General features: G+C 37.8%; 1 protein-coding gene across 4 annotated transcripts in view; it reads left to right on the top strand.

Moving 5' to 3' along the window:
* SLC4A4 (solute carrier family 4 member 4) overlaps nucleotides 1-27,717 on the top strand; it is a 522,314-nt gene that overhangs the window by 481,470 nt on the left and 13,127 nt on the right. For all 4 annotated transcript variants that reach the window (XM_053703335.1, XM_053703333.1, XM_053703336.1 and 1 more), the window contains 5 exons: nucleotides 1,609-1,787; nucleotides 4,152-4,224; nucleotides 13,155-13,223; nucleotides 20,628-20,801; nucleotides 26,458-26,616. In XM_053703335.1, the coding sequence (XP_053559310.1) occupies nucleotides 1,609-1,787; nucleotides 4,152-4,224; nucleotides 13,155-13,223; nucleotides 20,628-20,801; nucleotides 26,458-26,616 (654 nt within the window). The remainder of the gene's footprint in view (nucleotides 1-1,608; nucleotides 1,788-4,151; nucleotides 4,225-13,154; nucleotides 13,224-20,627; nucleotides 20,802-26,457; nucleotides 26,617-27,717) is intronic.

Below are 27,717 nucleotides of genomic sequence, written 5' to 3'. Positions count from 1 at the left end.
GATAGATAGATAAATAGATAGACAGTAAGATAGATAGACATATATAAATAGACAGAGAGACAGGCAGATAGATATATAGATAGACAGAGAAACAGACAGATAGATATATAGACAGACAGAGATATATAGATAGATAGACAGATAGATAGATAGATAAAACACGTTCAGACATACAGAATGGTAGGGATCACTTTCATCATTAGGACCAAGCAGTTTACCAGGTTCTAATATAATGATTGTTTTGTTTTCCATCCCGACTACATTAAGAAAATGCCTTTTCTCCAGCTAAATACGTCCATTCATCTAATTGAAAGTCTTTAATGTGAAACGTTACCCATTGCTTCCTGAGTGCTCAGGTTTCCTGTGAATTCTTTTCCTGGACATCTTGGCTGATTACTTCACACAATGGGCACATATTATAAGTCTTGTAGAAGGGGTAGCAGCCTGTATTTTTGTCTAAAAGGAGCACATAAAAGCAAAGAAATAGATTTTGACGATAAACAAATTCTACATTTCCTGCAGTGAAGTGTTATCACTAATCACCCCTCAACCAGCTACCATCCAGCTTCATTGCAAAATGCTGTGTTCCAGTCCCAAAATAGTTTTTTTATTATTATATTTTAAAACTTTGTGAAATCCTTCAATATATTTGTTTTGCTTCTATCGTATTATGTAGTATATATAGAAATACATTTCAATATAAATTTTCATTGCCTGGACACCAAGTAACCATTAGTGTTTGTGTGTTATTTTTCTTTGCTGTGACCTAAATATGTGCTGTAAAATGTATATTTTTATTTTAGGGCTTATATTCTATATATTATTTATTATTATTAATGTAATAATTATTAAGCCTTTAAGCTATTATGGTTAGATGTTAATCATCATTAAGCTGGCAGGACATGCTGTAATGGAAGCACAAACAGTTATTAAACACACACACATACACACACTCTCACGCACACACATTCACACACACACATTCTCATACACACACAAACACGCACACATGCTCACACACACACTCACTCACTCACACACACAAACACTCTTACACACATACACTTTTACACATACTCACACACACATACACACTCACACACACCCACTCTCACACACCCACTCTCATACACTCACTCTCACACACTCATACACACACTCTCACACACTCACACACACTCTCTCTCTCTCACACACACACACACACACACACACACTCTCTCTCTCACACACACACACACACACACTAATACACACACACTCTCAGACACACTCTTACACATGCACACACACACACTCTCACACACACACACTCTCACACACACACACACACTCTCTCTCACTCACACACACTCTCACACATACAAACACGCACACACGCTCACACACACACTCACTCTCACACACACACTCTCACACACTCTCTCACACACACACACTCATACACACACACACTCTCACACATACACACTCTCACATACACACTCTCACACACACACACTCTCTCTCACTCACACACACTCTCACACACACTTACACACACACACACAGACACACACACACACTCACATTGAATTAATTCTACATATTTTTCTTCTGTGTCTTTAGAAAGGTGCTGGTTACCATTTGGATCTGTTCTGGGTCGCTGTTCTGATGGCTTTATGTTCATTTATGGGTCTCCCATGGTACGTGGCAGCTACCGTTATCTCTATTGCCCACATTGACAGCTTGAAGATGGAGACAGAGACGTCTGCACCTGGCGAGCAGCCTAAGTTTTTGGGAGTGAGGTACTATATGCTTTAAATTTGTATCAAAGTTGGTAAAATTACAATATTAAAATCTGTTGCCACCTTTCATGTAACTAACTAATGCACATTAAAGGGACATAAAACGCAAAGCATTTAGCAGCACTTGAGAACTGCATTGCAAAAACAAAAAAACAAAAAAAATGTTTAAAGGAACATGAAACCCCAAATTTTTATTTCATAATTCAGATAGAGCATACAATTTTAAACAACTTTCCATTTTACTTCTATTATCTAATTTGCTTCATTCACTTGGTATCCTTTGTTGAAAAAAAACAGCAATGCACTAATGGGAGCTAGCTGAACACATTGAGTGAACCAATAACATGAGGCATAGATTTGCAGCCACTAATCAGCAGCTCCTGAGCCTATCTAGATATCCTTTTCAACACAGGATACCAAGACAACACAATAAATGATATAATAGAAAGTTGTTTAAAATCACATATTCTCCCTGAATCATGAAAGAAAAAAAAATAGAATTTTATGTCCCTTTAATATTAGCTTAACACTGTCAATTTACAAGGTTTTGCAAATCAAGAGTAATCCAGGGAGACACCCCATGAAAAGTCTAATGAAATTCATGTTCATGGTCTCTTCTTATGTGGCTAATTAGGAAAGATGTGAATAAGTTTGTGCTCAGAGCTAACTAATCATTGTGTAGAATGCTACAGTCTCAGGTAAATGTCACAATACTAAAATATGATATGAGGCATTTCAACCTCTTTGGTAGAAGAGGTATTTTACAGCAAAAGCAAGCCAAATGACAGCGCTGCAATGTTGTTATTTATTTATCAAGTAAACATTCTACACAAAGATTAAGGCCTCTAGTTATCAATGTCTGTCGGACCTGATCCGACAGTGCGGATCAGGTCCGACAGACATTGCTGAATACGGCGAGCAATATGCTTGCCGTATTCAGCATTGCACCATTCGGAGCTTGATACATTTGCCACATAATGTTTAGTTAAATGTCCCTTTAAATAACTGCAATTGTAAGCACTGATAATGAAGTGTTAATACTATGCAAAGTGTGTACTTGCTGCAAGAGTAACATATAAACATTACCATTGAAATCCCTCCCGTGAAGGCATCTTTGGCACCTCTGTAGCTACATGATTCTTTCTCAAAATCATCAGCAGAGAGTACAGCCAATTAAAGGGACATTAACCAGTTGGTACAACTACAGTAGTATGGTTACTCCTTGCCATGCTACTGTTTTCCCTCCTTTACCTGCAGCTCTCTTTAAATCCATTCTCTTTTTTTTGCCTCATTACAGAATCCAGTTGTTAAAGCTCTGCATTTTATACTGGGTGCCGCCATCTTGTAGCACACGTTTTGTTACATCATGTGACAGAAGCTATGCACTTTCACAGATGATCTGGGATGTTACTGGTATTTTGAAAGCTGTACCATACACTTCAGTTTAGCTCACATAATAGAGAGCAGAAGTATTACATTTTTGCAGTTAGTTGTTTTTTTTTGCACAGTTTAAAAGTTACATAACAAATACAAGTTCCAAGATGGCGGCACCTAGTGTGAGGATGCAGAGTTTTACTAACTGATCATTTTAAGGGGTCAAAATAAGAGGATGACTTTAACGACGGCTTCAGGCACAGGAGAAAAACCAATAGCATAATGAGTAGTAACTTTGTTACTACAGTTGTACCAGCATTTTAATGTTCCTTTAAAGGGCTGCCATCTGCGCTATTAGTTTTGTTTTGGCACTCTGCCTGTCTGCCAGCTTCCCTGAGTAGACATTGTGCACATGCGCATTGGCTTCCTTCAACCAGCAAGCAGACAGCCATGAACGCAAGGGGGTAGATTTATCAATGTGCTGGCTGCAGCGGATCATGTCCGCCGCACATCGATAAATGCCGACAGCATACGCTGTCGGCATTTATCATTTCACAAGCATTTGTAGTGAAATGCTTGTGCAATGCCGCCCCCTGCACATTCACGGGGGTGTCAATGAACCCGATCATATCCGATTGGGCTGATTTCTGTCCGCCACCTCTTTATTCCTAAATCCGGCGAGCCTAAAGGATTGCGTGGAATAAGCTGGTTGACAGCTTAATAAATTGGCGCCGAAGAATGGGAAGAAAAAGAAGCACACAGCAGGTTTCTTATTGGCTGTACTATATGCACTAGTGAGAGTGGCCAGAGGACTCTTGCAATAACTTTATACTAATATTTGTGAGCATACTTTGTATACCACAGGTTTTTTTAACTACCGTTTACTGTCCCTTTAAACGTAATTCCATGTCTGTGTTTTGGCTGCAGGCTTAGCTCTTTGTAGGCATAGAGTGTAACAGGATTAAATCACAACATTTTATTGGGTTTCAGAGAACAGAGAGTCACCGGGATTATGGTATTCCTTCTGACTGGTATATCTGTATTTATGGCTCCTATATTAAAGGTAAGTAAAATGACTATTAACATATATTATTTTTGTAATGTTAATATCATTAATGATTATTTTGCTGCACAGTTTTATTCTCGTAAACTGTTATATTGATATGTGATGCCTATATATTCATTAAACTTACCTTTATTTTTGGAATACATAGAGTCCAAAATACGACAATGATTCAGGTCACATGTATAACAGAGCTATGAGCCGCATGCCTTGAAATGTTGTCACTGTGTTTTGTATTTTCGGCCTATGTCTTTAAGATAAAGGTCCTATTGTTTTGGTTTGTCTGGACTCTATGTTTTGTTTGTTTCTGGGGTCTGGCAAACTGTTTCCACGGACTTAAAAGGATATTGTACTAAAAAAAATTACCTGTTTATAAGAGCAGCATTAATACATATTGAATGTTGTTTTTTTTTTTTTTTTTTGCTTGAAAAAAATCAAATTATCAGTTGATGTCTTATATATACTCTCTGCTAATTGTTACTGGCTCATACAAATGAATGTTTGACCTATCATGTAATAAACACTAGTAAGACGTTGTGATATTGCTTACTTTAAATTTGCTTTAAAACACTTTCACTTCACATTTTTTCAACCAAAAGAAAAAAAAACACAGCCAGAGATTACAAAACTTTTTTTCTGGTCATTGTGAATAGAAATAAGTCACTTAACCCTATCGTAACAGGGTCATAATGTCTACATCGGAACAACGTTCCAATGTAGACAAAGTGAAATCCCACGATCGCGAGATTTCAATTATGGGATCGGGTCAGGGCGGCGTCCCTATGGCGCTAGGCATGCCTTCCAGACCGCGATCACATCCAGGAAGCGCCGTTGGCTTCAGGACAGCCAAACGGCTATGACGTTGTATTTTCTCCTAACGGCGCCATAATGGTGCTAAAAGGTTAAACATGTCTGATATATATATGTGTGTGTGAGTATATATATATATATATATATATGTATACATTTTTTATATATATATATATACATGTTGCTGCACTGAAAGAAGTCTTGTTTTCGTTTTTTTTGTGGGGTGTGTATTCAATTATATAAATGTGGGCTTTGCTTTAATAACAATTTAACCTATATGTTACAGATCAGTTATGTATTGTTTTGCCAGTATAAAACAGTCCAGTATATAAATTGGCTGTCCAGTAAAATATCAACAAAAACTAGACATTTATATTGCTGGTTTCTAGATTTTCTGCCCTGTGGTCAAGGTTTGAAAGATTAAAGCGACAAGAAATTCAAAATTAAACTTTCATGATTCAGCTAGAGCGTGTCATTTTAAGAAACTTTTTAAATTAATTCTACTATTAAATCTAAGTGGGTCTCTTGGTATCCATTATAAGTACATATCCGCAGCAGGAGCAATGCATGATCAAGTCACACTTGATGCTGTTTCTACCTTAAAACATCTCCAAAATGTGCCACTTCCTTCCTGCAAGACATAACTGACATTTAAATCCACTCTCTCTTCTTTTCCCACCTTGACTATAGCAACTCCATATTTGCTAGTCTCCTTAGCTGCCATCTGACCCTAACAAAATCTGACCCTATCATTCTTGGGCTTTACATAACTCTACTCCCTCAGATATCTTTGCCCTCGTCTCCAGATGCTCTCCTTCCTGTCTAGGGTTGCCACCTCAGCCATGTTTTCCTAGACACTTATGACTTACACATACTGCAGGGAGGAACATGAATAGTGCTGTCCATGGTCACTATAGGTGTGCTGTCCAGCAGCACAGTTCACGTTCACATCTGCACACCCTGCAACATGTTACTCATAAGTGTCCAGGAAACGTGGCCGAGGTTGCAACCATACTCCTGTCCCCTGTGGAATCTACAACTAAACTGTAATAATAATACTGGGAGCTAGTTGGTGATTGGTGCCTACACACATTTATGTTTTGTCATTGACTCACCAGATGTGTTCAGTTAGCACCCAGTACAGCTGGTGTTAACAATATGTTAAAAATATTTGCATGGGTGAAAACAAATAGTTATATGCAAGCAATAGTCCAATAATAAATTGCTCTAACATAATAGAGTATGTTCTTTTTGCACTTTTATGTCCTTTTATGTATGGCTTATTTGTAAATAAAATATGATGCCAGAAAACATAGACTCAAGTAGCCTTGGGGATAAAATCACTGCCCAAAAGTGCACAAATATGCCCTTTTTGTCAGTTTAAAAAAAACTTTATTGTTACCAACTCTCCTGACAAAAAGTATTGTCAGCAGATATAACCAGTGCTTTTTCATATGATAGAAATGCTTTGAATGTAATATTCCTTCCAGGTGAATATGGGGCAACACTGATAATTATTTTGTTTGTGCTCTAATAGTATCTGACTATTACATTTATATATTGTCTTCTTTTGTAGGCAGTGACAGGGATTTACATACGCTATAGTGTTATCCTTATGGGTTTCTACTTTACATTCCAAAACTGCAGGCAAAATCACATGTTAAACCTAATCACAGAGCTCAGAGGGAATTTGTTCCTGAGAGAAGAATTTTCTTAGTGTCAGCAACTTGTCGCTGCAGATATAGTGGGAAAGATCACTTTTTACAACAGTTTTCTACACCTGCTACTAATGAATTGTTCCCTTTGTTTTGCACATCAGCTGCAAACACACACAACACATTCACCTGTCTTTTGTACCATAATGAATGGATTGTGTTCTAGCAGAACATATTTGTTTACTAGTTTCAGTAAGGCCTCAGATATTTGGTAAATTTTCTTACCTTTTTAGAGGATTATAGTGATTAACATACTAAAAACGTAAAACAAAAATATATGTATTCAGCGTATGATCTTGTAATCTTGTCTGCAGATTCAGACCTTAACTGCTAAATAAATTCTAGATAGAAGGAAGCAGAGATTACCCTGAGAATAATATTCAGATGTAATTTATTATATTAGTTGTTTAAATATTAAAAAACATTAATTGCAATGTGTTAGTGTCCGTAAAGCAATGGATGGCATGCCGCCATGTTGTAACCTAGGTTTCCGTCTCTGCTGAAACTAATTAGGGACAGTTATAAACAAGTCACTAGAGTGTGCAACCAATGACTGTGTGAAATATAGCAATGTTGAGTTAAATTACAGAAATTAGGGCAAAGTACAAATACTGAATCTTTGTATATTACAATCTAAAGGTGTTGAATGTCCTTTCATTATTAAAGGTATAAACAGCAGATACTGACAAATTCCTGATATTTTATTTTATTTTGGGGGTTTACATTCATCTTATCCTGTTATATTTATTTAGAATTCAGGACAGTTTGACTAAAAGGGTTAAAGGAACATGAAACCCATTTTTTTTTTCATGATTCAGACAGAGCGTACGATTTTAGAAAACTCTTTCAAGTTGAGTTGAAACTAAACTTTCTGTTGGTATCCTTTGCTGAATAGCAGGTAGGTAGGCTCAGGAGCATGCACAGGTCTGAAGCAATATATAGCTGTAGTTTTTCAAGAATGCATTTAACAATGTTGTATACTGTACTGCTGCTATCTATTGCTCAAAAATAAGGTTGCCACCTCTGCCATGTTTTCTTGGACAATTATGAGTTACACATGCTGCAGGGTGTGCAGAGGGCAACAAGCACTGCGCACCTGGACAGCACACGAATAATGACCCTGTACAACACTTTTCATGTTCCTCCCTGCACACCCTGCATCATGTGTAACTCATAAGTGTCCAAGAAAACATGGCTGAGGGGATGGCATCTCTAGACCAAAAGCATCCTTGCAAAACTACTGCTATATAGTTCTCCAGACACATGCACACTACCTACCTAGGTATTCTCCTCAGCAAAGAAGTACATTTGGAAATAGAAGCAAATTGTATCTGAAAAATGAGAGGAAAAAAATTGGTTTCTTATCCCCTTAAATGGCCATAATAGCCAACAAATGGCATGCTCTAATCTGTTAGAGCATGTTATTTTACAACTATCAGCCCTGCTCTTCTGTATGTTTAAACCCCGCAAATTGGTTAAACACACAGTAGAATTACCACTCAGGACCTGCATTGCACTGCTGGTCTGAAGTGGCACCTGCAGCAGATCCAATCAGCAGCATTAGTTGCATATCTGAGTCATGCTACTCTCAGCAGTGCACGCTGGGTCCAGAGCATCACTTCTTCTTTGCGGGGGTTTAAAACACAGTAGAGCAGGGTTGATAGTCATAAAATGACATGCTCTATAACCCATTACAGCTTGTCATTTTTTGACTATTATGACCTAATGACAATAACTTTATCTACAAACATTTTTTATAAAAGGTCATAAGCCATCGTGAAACCTCAAAAATGAGTTCAAATTATGTGTTCCTTTTATTTCCTTTTCAATGTTTTTTAAACAATGTGACTTTGAAAATAGAAGGATTTCAAAATATATGCATAGTATTTCAGATTTTTTTTATTCTCCGTTCTTTTTGAAAAACAGAATTAGTTCTTCCAGATTCCCTCACAAAGTATAATAGAGAAATCACACAGCCGGTATAACATGACTGCCACCAAGTGGACAGACTGAGTATATCTTTAAATTACAGCATTCAGTCGAGTGACTGCTTTACACTTGCTAGAGATTGAAGTCTAATTTTTTAAAGAACTCCAAGACATAAAATAAAAAAAAATAAAAACTTTACAATTTACTTCTTTTTTCAAACTTGCGTCATTTTCTTGTATCCTTTGTTGAAAAGCAGGTAGGAAGTTGTAGGAGGATGCACGTGAGCAATATATGGCATCAGTTTTAGAACTATTTTATACATTTGCAAGAGCACTAGATGGCAGCAGCATTTCCTGTCATGCATTGCTCCAGAAATGTGCACACTACCTATCTAGATATCTCTTCCACAAAGAATACAATGAGAATGTTAATTTGATAATATAAGTCAATCGAAAACCTTTTAAAAAATTATATGCTCTGTCTAAATCACAAACGAAAAATTGTGCGTTTCATATCCCTTTAAGATGATGTTTCTCTGTGCAATTGAAGCCCTAGTGAATGGTGATGAAAATACAACTTATTGAATATGCTCAGTGTAATAACAAGATTTTGAGAGTAGATAACGACTGAAAAATCTCCATTCTTTGGGCTCGATTTATCAAGCTGCGTCGGGCAGGGGCGTACATTTGCTCCCCTGTCCGCTGCAGCTCGCCTCTGGCAGACAGAATTCCCCTAGCGAATTTAACATTGCATGCGATCGGTATTTTGCGCTCGTGTGCAGTGCAGCCCCCTGCCCGCACACAGCCAATCAAGCATGGGCAGGAGCTGTCAATCTCCCCAGTTGGACGAGACCGGGATATTGAAATTCTCCACCGAAGAGTCTGCAGACCGCTGCTTGATAAATTCTGACTGCAGGTTCTCTTGTGAGAACCTGCAGTCGCAGAGAAGCAAAGAGGTTGATAAATCGAGCTCTTTGTGAATATAGTACATTGCTAGTTGTATAGTACTTGCTTTATAATGAAAACATATAGTAAATTATTATAATACCCAAATAACAACTATAGTTGTTTTGATCTGAGACCAGATAATATTAAAAACATTTTACTACATGTTAAATAAATAAATGTGCAACAGGAAATTAAAAATTGTTTTTAAAGCATAAAGTAATCCCAAACACAATAAATCCCTGAGTCACAAAGATCAGAAGTATAATTATCAGCATTTGAGTCACATTACACACAGCTTTGTCGCCAAGGTCACAAGGAATTGGCAAGTGGCTTAATTCACTTATTGGGTAAAGTAATTTCTGCTTTAATCAGATGTTAGTGATCTTGTTGAATGCAGGAAACACTAATGAAATACCATATCAACTTGAACTTGCTGAACAATGGATAAACTTAAAGTACTTTTTAATGTCAAGTGAATGGCATTAGTGGTAATCATATTGAGAAAAATACCTAGCCTTGGCAAAAGTGTGCACAAGCTGTTATGTTGATATACTCAAATGCCTTCAGACATCAACACAAATTACTGATGAACTCCAAGAGCTAAAATGTTAACCAAAGGGAACATATTGCATGCAGCCCTGTATTTAAAGGGATAGTAAAGTCAAAAATAAACTTGCATGATTCAGATAGAGCATGTCATTTTTTAAAATAAATACTCACAAATCCTACATTAGTGGAAGCTGGCTACTGATTGGTGCCTGCACACATTTGTCTCTTGTGATTGGCTAACTAGATGTGTTCAGCTAGCTGCCAGCATTGCAATACTGTTCTTTCAGCAAAGGATAACAAGAGAATGAAGCACATTTGAAAATAGAAGTAAATTGGAAAGTTGTTTAATTTTGTATGTTCTATGCAAATCATGAAAGGATTTTTTTTGGATTTCCTGTCCCTTTAAACTGCTGGGCACGACTTCAACATAATAGTTCTTACTCACATGCTGTTGTTTTTTTCTCTTGTGTCTAGCTCTTTTTAATCTTATTCTCTTATTTTATCCTCTTACAAGTGCCATTTGGTGAAGCTCTTAGTTTCCATACCAGGCACCACCATCTTGGAGTTTAGGTATTCTTGTACTCTGTGATAGAAGTGGTGCACATTCACAGATCAGTGATGTTACCGGCTTTTTTCTTTCTTTTTTTTAGAGCTGTGGGTACAGAGTGGAACTTTATATTTTTACTATTTTTATACACAGTTTTAAAGTTACATAGCATATATATTTAAAAAAACACATAAATAATTATAGCCAGCAATATTACTGATCTGTGAATTGCACCTCTTCTGCTATAGGATGCAAAAATAGGTTAGCTTGAAGGTGCTGGTGTCTAGTATGACGAGTTGGAGTTTGACCAGCCAGCACCTGTAAGGGGTTAAAATTAGAGAACAACTTTGACGAGCATTGCAGGAACAGGAACAAAAATAATAGCATGGTGAGTATTAACCTTGATTTTTTTTGTTGTGCCCAGCAATTTAACGTCCCTTTAAAAGGATACAACTTTCTGGTTTTCTCAAAACAGGTTATGTATTATAGAAAGATTTTGCGTCTTTCTAGTCACAACCCCAAAAGCCCTGTTTTAATTACAGGTAAAAAACCAATGTATCCCAACTGCTTGGGACAGGAAAAGGTTTGGATTTCAGAATAGTTTGGATTTTGGAATATTTGTATATTTGCATTTGTAATGGGACAGTTTGAAGAGGGAATGGAAACAATTGTAAACAACAATATCCTATGTCATTTAGACAATGTTTACATGTCATTTTACAGTTTATATATGCAACCTAAAGGTAGTTTTATATGATATACATAGTACTCCCAGAAAGATAGTACAGTGCAGGTAATATTTGTTGTTTTAAATCAATATAGAGTATTATTTGCATTTTAAAGCACAAAAACCAAACCAAGGACACAGGCAGAGAAGAATGAGACGTATAGGCAGGGAAAATAAGTAATTTGAGATATATATATATATTTTTTTTTTTTAATAATTTAATAAAAAGTTTGGATTTCAGCATAAATTTGATTTGGGGATTTGCACCTGTACAAATGAGTGTTGTAACAAAAATGATGACACACTTTATTAAAATATATAATATAAATATAATAAACACATACTTCCCAACACACTCTTAAACAGGAGTTAAGAAGCAGCTGTCTTAAAACCGCTGCTCCTTAACCCGTCCGCCGCCTCTTAGGCGGCAGACAGCAATCAGCCCGATCGAATACGATCGGGTTGATTGACATTCCCTGCTAGCGGCCGACTGACCGCAAATCTGCAGGGGGCGGACTTGCACAAACAGTTCACCAGAACTGCTTGTGTAATGTTAAATGCCGACAGCGTATGCTGTCAGCATTTAGCAATGTCGGGCGGACATGATTCGCTACAGCGAATCATGTCCGCCCACCATTTGATAATTTGGCCCCTCTGTCTAGTATCTGGGTCAGGAGATTAGGCGGTGGAGTTTTGCTGAGCAGGAGGCGGGGCTGAGTGGCATGTGTTTAAGGTGGGTCATGAGTAAGACCAGGGTAAATTGGGGGTATGGTCAGACATTTCTGGGAGAGTTTTAGGTGCTTTCTGGTTTCCCTTCTTGGGACATTTATATAAAAGGAGAAGGATAGCAGGACATAGCTCTTAAAGGGACATGGTTACTACTCACAATGCTGTTGTTTTTCCTTGTCTTATTTTAACCCCTTACAAGTATCAGTTAGTGAAGCTCTGCATCTTCATACTTCATCTTTATCTTAATAAAAGAGTATCCATGATTAAGTAGAGAATGTGGTTCTAAAAGTGTAGTTTCATAAGGTGTGACGTGTGAGTATCAGGGTTGAACATATAACATTTCTTAATAATACAAAAGATAAATAATCAAATAATATTACAGTTGTTTATAAACATTTTACTGCTAAATAATATAACTATTTTAGTTATTACAGCCACTTAATCAATGTGTCTATGGCCATGTTCTTTTATGCTAATAGTGTAAGAGCAAAGGGCAGTTTTTATATAGTAAACATACTCAAAAATTCCGTAACTATCTAGGTCAGGGATGGTTAACCTTGGCACCCCTGAGATTTTGGAACTACATTTCCCATGATGCTCAACTAGACTGAAGAGTGCCAAAGCATCACGGAAATGTAGTTCCAAAACTTCTGGGATATTTAGCCATCACTGATCCAGGTTATGCAAATGTGCTATTGATCACTGTCTAAACATAGCTGTGTCTTCCCTTCAAATTCATCTGTTCTTTTCATATCTTTTCATAATGTACTGACAAATGCCTTTGTAGATGTATTGTCATATGTTGTAAATATAATATATATTGGTCTTTTCTGCTGAGCGTTCTGATTAAAGTAATAGACCTTGAATTTATGTCTTCTTACAATTCATAATAATTGATCTGTTTTATATTTCACTGAATATATTGTAAACACAGATACTGTTTTGAAACGTCTTATTTTCTCTTATTTTGTTCACAGTTTATTCCCATGCCTGTTCTGTATGGTGTTTTCCTGTATATGGGTGTCGCCTCACTAAATGGTGTGCAGGTACAGTATGTCATGCGCAAAATAGTTTCTTCCTTACTTCAGATCTCTTACAGAAACAGGTCATATACTGAATAAATTAAAAAGAGCACAGCAGGATATATATATATATATATATATATATTCATGTGTATGTATATATATGTAAATAAGGGCATTTTAAGTCCTATGCAACTAGCCGGGCCGAGATGTTACTCACCACTTCTGATCCCACCCACTACCTGCCCACATCACATCCACTACACCCCCTTTTTTGCATATTTTTAGCCAAATTCTGTCATTTTAATACAATCACAAATATATACATTTGCTGGACATTTGGTACAGTGTAAAGACAGGATTTATCTCCCCTCACATAATGCAAAGGTGTGTAGGTCAGATCAGGTTCAAGCAGTAGGGACATGAAACAAATTGGTTACTGTCCAATTTGCCTTTTTTAATTTTAATGGGTAGTAACCTGGACAACTAACCATGGGTGGCTTTTAGCTTGATTAAGGGGACAATCATTTGAAATAGATGATTTTGCCTGCAGAAACTGCTGACTATACAGATCTTATCAATGCTGCAGTATTGTAATAGAAAAGCTATGTAATCGAGAGGTAGTGGCAGTGGGTGGTAGAAGAAAGAGCCCAGCTCATTTGAAAAAGTGTCCCTGCAGTTACTTTGAATACAAAAAAAACTTATCAACTGCTTGCTTAAAATGTACACTTCTATGAGTAAAGCACAATTCTTATTTACCCACACATTTCCTTTACATTTTTAAGCATAATCCCCTACTGTGCAACCTGACAGGATATTTGAAAGCAGAAATATTTGAAAAGCCCTTCAAATCTCTTAAGCTACCTTTGTGGATCAAACTTTTATTTACACTGATCCAAAGCTCTGGTTCAGAGATGCTACTTAATTGGTACTGACCTCTTTTATTGTATATAATAGTGTAATGCAGTTGACTACTATTAAAGGGACAGTGAAATAAATACTTATTGCTTTTGTTTAACAAATGTGCTTTGTTCCACGCTCCCTAGAGAGGCCAAAAAATAAATCTGTAACCTAGGTTTTCAAAATGCTGCAAATTGCCTAACCCAGCTGTTTAATTTGCAGCTTTTGCAGGATACAGAGTTTGCATTCTGGCCTCTGTGTGTTGGACAAGCACAATCTTTATACAAAAGCAAGAAGTGTTTAAAGCAACAGTAAACAACTTGTAATTACAAAGCATTTCAGTTGTCTTCCTATAGAATAACATATAGCCAAGTCTAAGCATTTTAAAATAAACTAGGATCTTGTTTGCTGCAATGGTTTTTCAATTACCCAACTCCACCACCACTGCAGCTAATAAGGCTATCCAGGGTTATATTGTTAGTATAAAGTGCATTGTTATGCATTTCTTATCTGTTAAATCCAATTAGGGAAAGGTATGTAGCAGTATTAGCCTTAAGAAGACATCAGGGTGCTTTTCAGTTCAGAGATTTAGAAAACCCACATACATCAGAGATAAATTAAATGGAAAGGGGGGCAAAATAATCAATTAAATACTTTTGCCATATTGTTTTAATACGCACAACTAAACCATTTAAATAAAAATCTCAAGGTGTTTTCTGTCCCGTTATTGTCCTTTTAATTTATTTTATTTGTGTAAAGCAAAATAGGGCTACTTGCAACAATTTTATCTGCAGTGTAGCTGCAGTTTAGCGCATGTATAATTACAGACGTTTCTGCTCGGCCTTCACGGCTCACTCATGACTGATACTGAGAGCTGTGTGCACTCACCTGGCACAAGCTCATTTTTCAGAATGCAGCTTGTGGTCTAGAATTAATGAGGTGGTCCGAGTTAATGGCGTTTACCATTCATCCTTTATAAACGACACAAGAGGGATATCTAGCAGGTTAGATGTCAGGTGCTTAGGTTTAGTGTTAGCTGCTATCAAGATATTGTGTTGCAGATTCCTTTGTAAGGGACTATATTTTTGCGTGTATTGTCTTCACAGTTTTATACAATTCAATGGGCTTCATTTTATTCTGTTTAATAGATCTTTCCTAGTGGATTTTTTTGCAGAGTTTTCAAAGTTGAATGTTCCAATTCATGAGAAAATGCAGTTTTGCTCAGTTTGTCTAAGGGCTTCCCATGATATTTCTAATACTACAGATAATTCAGAATCCTTACCAGCAGTATTCCGAGTCATGAGATCACACTTTTTCATATTATTATTATTATTATTTTATTTATCTAATTTAACAGTCTTACCAGCTTCAAATGAAGATCCAAAAAGCAAATGTATCCCTTATCAGAAAAGCAAAGTCAATTATAAAACACACTGATTATGTACCAATAATCCCAGGGAATACAAATCTGATAAACTTGGTGGTGTGGTTAATAATGCCGTTATCCCTTATAGATAACCAGGTCCACAGGGAGGGAGTAAAGGAGTAACTCTGATTTTCACACAGTCTTTTTAGCATATAGCACAAGCCAGTTGCAATGCAAATATCAATGCTACAGTAATGCAATATAATATTTTATTAAGTGCACAGAGGCCGTACTCGCACCTCCCCTCCTCAGGTTTCCTTTGGATCTCCTCAGCAATCCAACATGTCAGTGTTCATTCCCGGGAACTGCCGTAATGCGAGAATGCTCCACCCGGTACCAGGCCAAAACAGGAATATTCAACAAACAAAAGAAAGGTCCAGGGGGGCTTTAAAACTTCAACTTTATTTCAAGCAGGGTCAAATCCAGGGTGTTTCTCAGCTATGACTAAGGCCATTGGCCGAAACGCATCAGCTGACCTGTGACGTTGCCGGCACTAGACGAGTGCTTTTAAATGTTTGTATATATACGCAGATGAACTCTGCCTGGATTTTACCCTGCATGAAATAAAGTTGAAGTTTAAAGCTCCCGGACCTTTCTTTTGTTCATTGGATTACCATCTTCAAAACCTATTTTCGCCTGATTCACACAGCATATTTTGGGTATTTGCATAATCTAATGGATCGCCATGCCGTACAAAAGAATGACAAACACAATCTTAGTTCAGTTTCTAGTATGCATAGTCTGTCAGCAGTAATGTTCTAACAGTTTGCATATTATTAATATTATTATTATTATTATTTATTTATAAAGCGCCAACAGATTCCGCAGCGCTGCCCTTCGGCACAAGGATAAAAGTACAATGGATAAACAATGCAATAAAAGACAACATTTCACAGACAAATACAGGGGAAATTGAGGGCCCTATTCCCGTGGAAACTTACAATCTAGATGGGTAGGAGGATGGGAAACAGGAGGTGGGGACTGCAAAGGTGAGAATGATATAAGTGAGGAGATAGATAAGGGCAACTGTTCATTTGTTAATGAGTCGGGTGATAAGCTTCCCTGAACAAAAAGGTCTTTAGGGAACGTTTAACTTAGGAGAGGTTAGGGGAGAGTCTGACAGCTCGAGAAAGTGCATTCCAGAGGGTTGGTGCTGCACGAGAGAAGTCCTGTAGTCTAGAATGAGAGGAGCTGATGGTAGAGGACGCAAGGAGCAGGTCATTGTTGGATATTAGGGGGTGGGCTGGAGTATATTTGTTGATCAGTGAGGACAGGCAGGGTGGGGAAGCATTGGTAAAGGCCTTGTAGGTCAGGGTGAGAATTTTGAATTTAATTGTGCTGTGAATGGGGAGACAGTGAAGGGACTCACAGCGAGGTGCAGCAGAAACAGAGCATCGAGAGAGGTGAATTATCCTGGCAGATTCATTTTACAATGGATTGAAGGAGAGAGAGGTGTGAGAGAGGGAGGCCAGTTATTAAGTTATTACAGTAGTCAAGTCGGGAAATTACCAGGGAGTGGATTAGCTGTTTAGTAGTTTCATCACTCAGAAACGGACGAATTTTGGAGATATTCCGTAGGTGGTTGCGGCAGGATGAAGAGAGCAATTGGATGTGGGGAATGAAGGACAGTTTTGAGTCAAGTGTGACTCAGAGGCAGCGGACTTGGGGTGATGGGGAGATAGTGGTGCCGCCAACAATGATGGAAAAATTAGAAACTGGAGTAGAGTTAGAGGGGGAGGGGGATTAGAAGTAGTTCGGTCTTGGACATGTTTATTTTTAGGTGGTGAGAGGCCACCCAGGAGGAAATGCCAGATAAGCAATCGCTGATGTGAGAATTGACACAAATAGAGAGTGCAGGGGTGGAAAGGTAGATCTGGTTATCATCAGCGTAGAGGTGGTAGTTTAAGCCATACCTGTTGATAAGTTTAGCCAGTGAAGAAGTGTAAATAGAGAAGAGTAGAGGACCCAGGACAGAGCTTTGAGGTACTCCAACAGACAAAGGCAATGGAGATGAGGAGTCACCAGCAAAAGAGACGGAGAAGGATCTGTTAGAGAGATGAGTGAATCCAGGAGAGGACAGTGTCACAGAGCCCAAGAGAGCTGAGAGTCTGTAGGAGAAGGGGATGGTCAACAGTATCAAAGTCAGCAGAGAGGTCAAGTAAAATGAGTATAGAGTAGTAGCCTTTGTTTTTAGCAGAAAGGAGATCGTTAGTAACCTTGGTGAGGGCAGTCTCAGTTGAGTGTTGGGGAGGGAAACCAGACTGCAGGGGGTCAAACAATAAGTTGGAGGACAGGAAGTGGGTTAGGCGATCGAAAACTAGTTTTTCAAGAATTTTTGAAGCTAGCAGGAGTAGTGATATGGGGCGGAAGTTTGCAGGAGAGTTAGGGTCAAGGGAGGGTTTTTTGAGGATGGGGGGGACCTTTGCATGTTTGAAGGAGGCAAGGAATGAGCTGGTAGAAAGGGATAGATTGAATATGTGAGTAAGAGCCGGAGTGAGGTTGGGAGACAGAGAAGGTATTAGATATGAAGGAATAGGGTCAAGTGGGCAGGTGTGAGGAAGACAATAGGGAAACCACTTCACTCTTAGTGGTTGGGAGGAGGGTGCAGAGAGCAGCAGAGGAGGTGACTGGGAGCAAAGTTGGGAGAATGCAGGCTTGTGTTGGAATTTTTCTTCGGATGGTAAGTGTTTTATTGAAAAAGTAGTCAGCCAGGTCTTGAGCACTGAATGCAGATGAGGGGGTTGGTACAGGTGGGTAGAGGAGAGAGTTGAAAACGGAGAAGAGTCTTTTAGGGTTTGAGTAGTGAGTGGATATAATAGAAGAGAAGTAGGTTTGCTTAGCTAAGTGAAGGGCAGAGGTGTAAGAGTAAAGAATGAACATATAGTGCATGAAATCAGGTTCAGAGCGGGATTTCCTCCAGGCACGTTCAACAGTGCGGGAGCATTTTTGTAGGTGGCGTGTTTGCTGGGTGTGCCAGGGCTGAAGCTGACGGCGTGAGGCTTTGTGAAGTTGGGGCCGAGCGAGAGTATCAAGTGCAAAGAGAGAGTATTGTTATAGTGGGTTATAGCAAGGTCAGGGCAGGATATCATGGAAGTGTGGGGGAGGAGTATTTGAATAAGGTTGGATAGTTGAGGAGGGTCTACAGTGTGCAGATTTCTACAGGTGCGGGGGCGAGGAGGGGAAGTAGATTTAGCCTGTATATTAAGATTAAAGGTGAGCAGATGGTGGTCTGAGATGGGAAATGGACGACAGGTAACATCAGAGAGAGCAGAGATAGGAGGATCAATAGAGTGTCCATCACGGTGGGTAGGGAATAGGGTGGATTGTGAGATGCCAAAGGAGTTAGTGAGCGAGAGAAGTTTAGAGGCAGCAGAGGCAGATGAGTTATCAATGGGGATGTTGAAGTCCCCCAGAATTAGAGTAGGTGTATTTGTAGAGAGAAAGTAAGGAAGCCAGGCAGCAAAGTTGTCAAGGAATTGGGAGGTTGGTCCAGGGGGGCGATAGATAACTGCCACTCTGAGAGAGAGGGGGGGAGAACAGGCGAATGCAGTGTACTTCAAAGAAAGAAAAGGAGAGAGATGGAAATGGAGATAGGTACTGATAGGAGCAGGAGGGGGAGAGTAAGATGCCAGCACCGCCACCATGTCTCTCACCTGGCCTAGGTGTGTGGCTAAAGTGAAGACCACCATGTGTGAGAGCAGCAATGGAAGCAGTGTCAGAGGAAGATAGCCAGGTTTCAGTAATTGCTGTTCAGAGATGAGATATGAGAATGTTAGAAAGAAAATGCGAGGTTTAAATAAAAATTATTTTATATATATATATATATATATATATATATATATATATATATATATATATATATATATATACTGTGTAGGTGTATTTTTATATATATATATATATATATATAAATGGGCATATTAACTGACTAAAACCATACAAATTCTATGGTTTTAAAATTGATTCTCTAAAACTTTACTTACCTATTTATTTATGTATTATTATCAAGACACAACATGTGCTTGAATTGATAATCACACTATTCACCAAAAATCAGTTATTGATTTTGAAGGTAAAATACAATCAACAATTATTACTATTAGTTCTTCAGTCTTTTATTGCTGCCAACTCAATTACTTTTATCTAAGTGACATTCAGCCAGTATGTCTTATATTCACATTGATTCTTATCTTTAAGTTGATTGTCAGCATTTTTTTCTGCCATAAAATTGCTGCACGGAATAATTTGTTTCTATGTAATCAAACACATACAGGCAGATTAGTGTCCTTATTTTCATGTGCTTGGCGGAAGCTGATGTAAACAAAAACACACATATATATATATATATATATATATATACATATACACAAAAACACACTTACAGTTTATATATATATATATATATATATATATATATACACACAAACACACACACATATAGATAGATAAATAGATAGATAGATAGATAGATAGATAGAGCATGGACTTTTAAGAGACTTTTCTAGTTACTTCTAGGCTCTGGGGCAATACTAGGATCTAGCTCGTGATTAGTGGCTACATACATATGTCTCTTGCCATTGGCTCACAGTATGCATTTAGCTAGCTCCGAAGCAGACTTTAACTCATGGGGTAAACATAAAGTTATATGCAGGCAATACGGCAATAATTAAATATTTTAACACATAAGATCATTTTATTTTTGCACTTGTATGCATACATTAGCTATTAAAGGGTCATTCTGGTGTAAAAACAAAATTTTTATTGTGTTATATCATTTTAGATTTAAACATGTTTTCTACTATGTGTTTATAAACATGTATTCAAAGTTGCAGTCCTGAAACATTACCATTCTTCTCCATATTAGAATACAGAGAGTAATTGGTACATGCACACATATGCCTACATTTAATTTGCTCACAGCTGCATCCTCATTATAAGCAGCACAGGAACACGACACTCACTATGTATTCAACCTCTGAACACATTTCAATTGTATCTGTGGCAAACCACAATAGACTGTAGATCTATATTATGCACAGTTCCAAAGCTGCCTTCCATAACCCTGGATAACATCCGTTGTTGATGCTTTTGTTTTTCTGTAGTTCATGGACCGTCTCAAGCTGCTTTTAATGCCTGCGAAACATCAACCAGATTTCATCTACCTACGTCACGTTCCTCTGCGCAGAGTGCATCTCTTCACCTTTATTCAGATAGTGTGTTTAGCTCTGCTGTGGATCCTAAAATCAACTGTAGCTGCTATCATTTTCCCAGTTATGGTAAGTTTACAGATCAGATCTAAATGTATTAGTCATTGCAAGTTGCACAGAACTTGGTTTTGTTGTGATTTACATTTAAACCGTATAAAGATTTTAAAGTTTGTCATCACGGACATGGCTTATGGTTATAACCAATCAGAAGAAGAATAAGGGTAGAGGAATAGAACATTGTATAGCTCACTGGTCAGAAAACGCCAAAGGGTAAAATAACGTAATATGTAGGTTCTTCTAGAACAAGAGAGGAAAATTTTCGCAAAGGAATGATAGTGGTTGTGTTCCATTAAAACTTTATGGGTCATAAAATTTGAATTTCATATAATTTTCTTGTGTCATGAAATATTATTCTTTTTTAAACATTTTTATTTAAGCAATTAAAAAACGTGAAAAGCATTCTTAGCTTGAGGGCCGTACAACAACAGGCAGAGGGCCTGATTAGGCCTCTAGGTCATAGTTTGTCTGCCCTTGGTATAGATAGTTACAGAAGGACAGAGGGTGGCATAGTGGGGATAACACATAAGAGAAAGTGAATTGCACAGGTTAGCTAGTAAGTGGCATACGTAAGATAGAAAGCGGAACAATACAGAGGGAATGTGACATGGTTGGAAGAAAGAATTACATAAAGCAGAGAGAAGGTGATACAAAGAGATACAAAGAGCAGAGAGAATTGCATAGGTGAGAGAGGGGGGGGGTATAAGGGAGAGAACAAGGCACAATAGTTAGAGAATAGCACAGCTAAGATGTAGAATGGCACAAAGTTCAGTGAGAGTGGCAGAAAGGAGAGACTGACATAGAATGGACAAGAGGTGGCACATAAGGGTGAATAGTTAGCACTAAGCAAGGAAGATGGCACATGGAGGTAAACAGAATGGCAAGTGACATTACTGACACAGCTGAGATAGAGAGTGGCACACAGGAGAGTAAAATGTTAGCAGGAGAGAGAATGGTATACAAGGAAGAGGATGAGACAAATTGGAGAGAGGATGGTATAAAGGGGAAATAGCACAAGAGAGAGCGTGGCACAGCTGTGCTGTGAGTAGCATGAAGGAGAGATTGGCTCAGAGGAGAGAGGATGGTATAATGATGAGCAATGATGTGAGAATGGCATAAAGAATGAATAAATGCACAAAGGAAGAGCAGTGTTTGCCCCCATTTAACTGGCGAAACACCCAGCTGGTTCTACTGACCACACAAATAAAATTCATTATTAAGCTAAAATGAACTTACATTTTTTTAATGTTCTTTGCACAATTAATTATTAAATACAGTAATGGACAATTTATTTTTTCATTGGATAACTTAAATAAAATGTATAAATAAAATTAATGTTATAGTACTGCAAAGTATTACACTGACCCACCCAGCTACCTTATAATGCCACCTAGCTACTTCATAATGCCACTCGGCTATTTCATAATGCCACCCGGCTACTTCATAATGCCACCCAGCTACTTCATAATGCCACCCGGCTACTTCAAAATGCCACCCAGCTACTTCATAATGCCACCCGGCTACTTCATAATGCCACACGGCTACTTCATAATGCCACCCGCTACTTCATAATGCCACCCGCTACTTCATAATGCCACCTGGCTACTTCATAATGCCACCCAGCTACTTCATAATGCCACACGGCTACTTCATAATGCCACCCCGCTACTTCATAAAGCCACCCAGCTACTTCATAATGCCACCCGGCTTCTACATAATGCCACACGGCTACTTCATAATGCCACCCCGCTACTTCATAATGCCACCCGTCTACTCCATAATGCCACCCCGCTACTTCAAAATGCCACCCATCTACTTCATAATGCCACCTGGCTTCTACATAATGCCACCCAGCTACTTCATAATGCCACCTGGCTACTACATAATGCCACCCAGCTACTTCATAATGCCACCCAGCTACTTCATAATGCCACCCGGCTACTTCATAATGCCACCCAGCTACTACATAATGCCACCCGGCTACTACATAATGCCATCCAGCTACTTCATAATGCCACCCAGCTACTACATAATGCCACCCGGCTACTACATAATGCCACCCAGCTACTTCATAATGCCACCCAGCTACTACATAATGCCACCCAGCTACTTCATAATGCCACCCAGCTACTTCATAATGCCACCCCGCTACTTCAAAATGCCACCCCGCTACTTCGTAATGCCACCCGGCTACTACATAATGCCACCCAGCTACTACATAATGCCACCCGGCTACTACATAATGCCATCCAGCTACTTCATAATGCCAACCAGCTACTACATAATGCCACCCGGCTACTACATAATGCCACCCAGCTACTACATAATGCCACCCGGCTACTACATAATGCCATCCAGCTACTTCATAATGCCACCCGGCTACTTCATAATGCCACCCAGCTACTAAATAATGCCACCCGGCTACTACATAATGCCACCCAGCTACTTCATAATGCCACCCAGCTACTACATAATGCCACCCCGCTACTTCAAAATGCCACCCAGCTACTTCGTAATGCCACCCGGCTACTACATAATGCCACCCGAGAATAACGACTTTGTTATTTGTTTTTTGTTATTTACGTGTACAGTTGTCATGCAAGGCCTAAATGAACAGCATATTCCTTGTATAAATATATTTTTTAGCGCTATTTGCTTAATGGGATATAAAACCCAAACATTTTCTTTTGTGATTCAGACAGAGCATACAATTAAAAAAACATTCCAATTTACTTCTAATGTAAAATTTTCTTTGTTCCCATGATATTCTGTGTTGAAGAGATACCTAGGTAGGCATCTGATGCACTACATGGCAGGAAATAATGCTCTTGCAAATGGATAACATTCTTGCAAAACTGCTGCCAATTAGCGCTCCAGAAATGGGACGGCTCCTAAGCCTACGTCCCTGCTTTAAAAAAAAAAAACTACCAAGAGAATGAAGAAAAAATGATCATAGGAGTAAATTAGAAACTTATTTAAAGTCACATGCTCTATCAGAATCATGAAAGAAAAATGTTGTGCTTCATATCCCTTTAACCTATATGACTCTTTATTTTTAAAAAATAAGCTGTCTAATATGGAGAGTAGACATGAATCTGTAGGTCGCATATTTTACTTTTTATATTGGCTATCTTAGATTTTAAATAGCTGTTTTATAACGTGCAAAAAAAGGTGGGATCGTTCCCCGCATGCCTTTTGTTACAATTCTGGTAGGTAAATTACACTTGCTGCAATGTCAAATAGTTTGTTTTCATTGCTTAAGAAAGGAATGTCCTTTACCATATTTGCAATTTAATTCTTAGAATTCCTTTTAGTGTGTTTTAATAGGTTTCCTGGTTGTCCAGTGATTGAATTCCTGTGCATAAAGGATTAAATGGAAACTATTTTCATTATTAGCATGTTACAGTGAGAAAACATTTACAGGTTTTTTTTCTGCCTATATGACACACAGGTTATTGCTTTTGTGATAAAAATTGCAACGCTTATTTCAGTTTTACCTGAGTGACTTCCGTACACATCTGCAGAGAATGAAGTGCTCTTTTGAATTCTTTAAATTGGTGGCAGGTGGTAAAAATGACCTTTTCATAGATTGCACTTAATGACAGGAACTATCCATATTTGATATGCAAAAAGCTCCTTGTATAAGTTTCTGCACAGTAGAACTCAAAAAAGCACATGGGCGTCAGCAGACTACAATAAAGACTATAATTTTCTAAACAAAAATAAAAATCCTTTTCCAGTTTGTACATAATAATGAAATAAATTATTTGAAACATTAACTATACTATTAGAAAAGTGTACAATTATTGCAAATCATATAATATTTTAGTGGAAATTTAAAACTGATTGTGAATGATTGCTATGCTTAGTATGAAAAATGTATTATTTTGAGTTTAGAATATTAAAGTCCATAACTACTGTTCTGCAGCACAGCCTCTGTATTATATGCCAGAATAGAAAACAAATGATTTATACTCTTTATTTGGTAGCAAGGTTTTCTGTGAATTGTAGCTATACAATCTTGTAGCAGACCGCTCAAATAGCAGTAGTGAGATAGAGAACTGAGAAAAAATTATAGAAAAAGTATAGATCTGAGAAATTCTGATACAAACGTTGCATTGAAGGAACATGAAACCCAAAATTTGTATTTCTTGATTCACAGATAATACAATTTTAAACAAATGATCAATTTACTTCTATTATTAAATATGCTTCATTCTCTTGGTATCATTTGTTGGAGAAACAGCAGTGCACATGGGTGAGCCAATAAAATGAGGCTTGTAACGGAATTTGTTCTTTTGGTATCCTTTGTTAACATGCCGGTAGGTAGGTTTAGGAGTGTGCATGTATATAAAGCACTATATTGCAGCAGTTTTAACAATGTTATACATTTGCAAGAGCACCATACAATGCTCCAGACACGTGCACCATACCTACCTAGGTATCCTCTTCAACAAAGAATACTAAAGAACAAAGCAAATTTGATAAGAGAAGTAAACTAAAAACTCTTTTTAATCTCATGCCCTATCTAAACCATGAAATAAAGAAAAAAAAAATGTATGTCCCTTTATATTTAACACCCCCCAAATGGGTTAAACACATAAGTAAAGTTCCACTAGAGAGCCATAAACATTGCAGCTCCTGAGCAAAAAGCTGATGGCCATTGGCAGATATATGTGACAACCTCCCCTGATTTGCTCAGCAGCGGTTTCCCTGCTGAGCAGAACTTTACCAGCCTAGTCTTTGCGGGGGTTAATACAAATAGTAAACTATGGTCAGTATTTACAGTGTTCCCTCTAAGGCCAGTTTTGTGAGCGAACCAGCAGTGAAACAGTTAAAGGGACACTGAACCCAAATTTTTTCTTTCATGATTCAGATAGAGCATGTGATTTTAAGCAACTTTCTAATTTACTCCTATTATCAATTTTTCTTCCTTCTCTCGCTATCTTTATTTGAAAAAAAAGGCATCTAAGCTGTTATTTTTTATTCAGAACTCTGGACAGCACCTTTTTATTTGTGGATGAATTTATCCACCGATCAGCAAGGACAACCCAGGTTGTTCACCAAAAATGGGCCGGCATCTAAACTTTCATTCTTGCATTTCAAATAAAGATACCAAGAGAATGAAGAAAATTTGATAATAGGAGTAAATTAGAAAGTTGCTTAAAATTTCATGCTCTATCTGAATCATGAAAGAAAAAATTTGGGTTCAGTGTCCCTTTAATAAGGGAAGCACACCTTACAGTCTGCATTGTGTAGTTGCTCTAATTAACTGTTTCATCGCTGGTCCGCTCACAAAACTGGCCTTAGAGGGAACACTGGAGTAATGCAAAAAATTAGATTCTCTGAAGGAGTAGAGCAGGTAATTTGTGCATCAGAATGCCACCTTGAATTGTAGGGTCTTTTGACTGTGTATATTTTCACTGTCAACTTTGCCTGTATGTCACATGACAGCCACCTTGATTTTTTTTTTAAATCATCCAATCATCAGCTGTTTCAAGGTCTCTGTTCCGTCAATTATAGATTGACACTTTGCAAAGTGAAACTACTACTAAGTCAGTCATGATAGCATTAAACAAATCATAGTGTGTAGGTATTTGTGTAGGCCTGCTTGTTGTTAAAGACATGCCTGAAGATATATAAGGTAATTACACCTTCCTGTGTACAGATCCTTGCACTTGTGGCAGTAAGGAAAGCTATGGACTACCTCTACTCTCAACATGACCTCAGCTTTCTCGACGACGTCATCCCTGAGAAAGATAAGAAGAAAAAGGAAGATGAAAAAAAGAAAAAGAAGAAGGGCAGCCTGGATAGCGACAATGAAGACGTAAGCATTTATTATGTATATGCATACGGTTACAGTATTTTCAATGATTTTTTTATATATATTTACAGGAAATGCATGTTTGTGCACAACTCATTCTTAGAAAACATTGTTGACTGCTAAGAAAGCTCCTAAAACCTTTCAAAAGCTTGAAAACACAAACATAGTTTTATTCGGAGCATGAACATCCATTAAAAACAAAACACATAGAATTATTAGTATTACATTGTAACTTTTTCTTCTGAATCTATAGAACCGCACTGTGTTGTCCTCTTATGCACAGAATTCTTTTTCTTTCTCTAGTAGCAGAGTGAGGTATCCCCATCGTAGTTCTCACCTCCCTCTTTCAAATAGGGTGTCAGTTGTCCCCTGAGGACTCAGGTGGTAACCATGAGATATGGGGATCACATACGCCACTAGACGCCTTGGAGATTTTAAATGGGGAGAGAGAAACTATTACAGCGCCCACATCCCTCCACTCTGATTTACTTAGAGGGCATGGGATCCCTTATTTGAAAGAAGCGGATTTCATCTGCCTTCTAGTTTGTAAGTGGCACCCACAGTAGTGGCCAACTAGACTTAAGGGAGTTTTTTTTATAAAGAGACCTTTTTGTCCCCCTATCCCCCCATATAACACAGAGGGGCAAAAATATATCATTTTGGAAATAGGACAGCTCGCTCTTTGCAGTAAGGGGTCTCATATTTGTCAATCGGGTGAGTGCCATAAAAATGGCAGTCACATGCCTAAGTAACTGGGGAAATCCTAGTTTGTGTATAATTTACAACATATAAAACAATATGAAAGTATTTTTGCAAAAAAAGTTACCTTCTAATAGTACTGAAAAACAACATATCATTTGTGTGGATATCTCACAAAAAATGATGTTCAAATGCTATGACTGCAAAAGACTGAAAGTGGCTTCAACACAGGAGTATTTGCATTAAATGGCTGAGTTGCAACACATTAAAAACAATATCTAAAATAAACCAATATGATTGTAGTTTAATACAAAATATATTGTAGAATTAATAGAAAATATAACATTATGGTGGTAGATTATATAAAAAACTAATTCTAGCATCACTATAAATGTCTACAACAAT

This window comes from Bombina bombina, chromosome 2 (genome assembly GCF_027579735.1).
Source record: "Bombina bombina isolate aBomBom1 chromosome 2, aBomBom1.pri, whole genome shotgun sequence".
NCBI classification, from domain to species: Eukaryota; Metazoa; Chordata; class Amphibia; order Anura; family Bombinatoridae; genus Bombina; species Bombina bombina.
The sequence above is the reverse complement of the archived record's forward strand: the minus strand, read 5'-3'. Positions and strand labels throughout refer to the sequence as shown.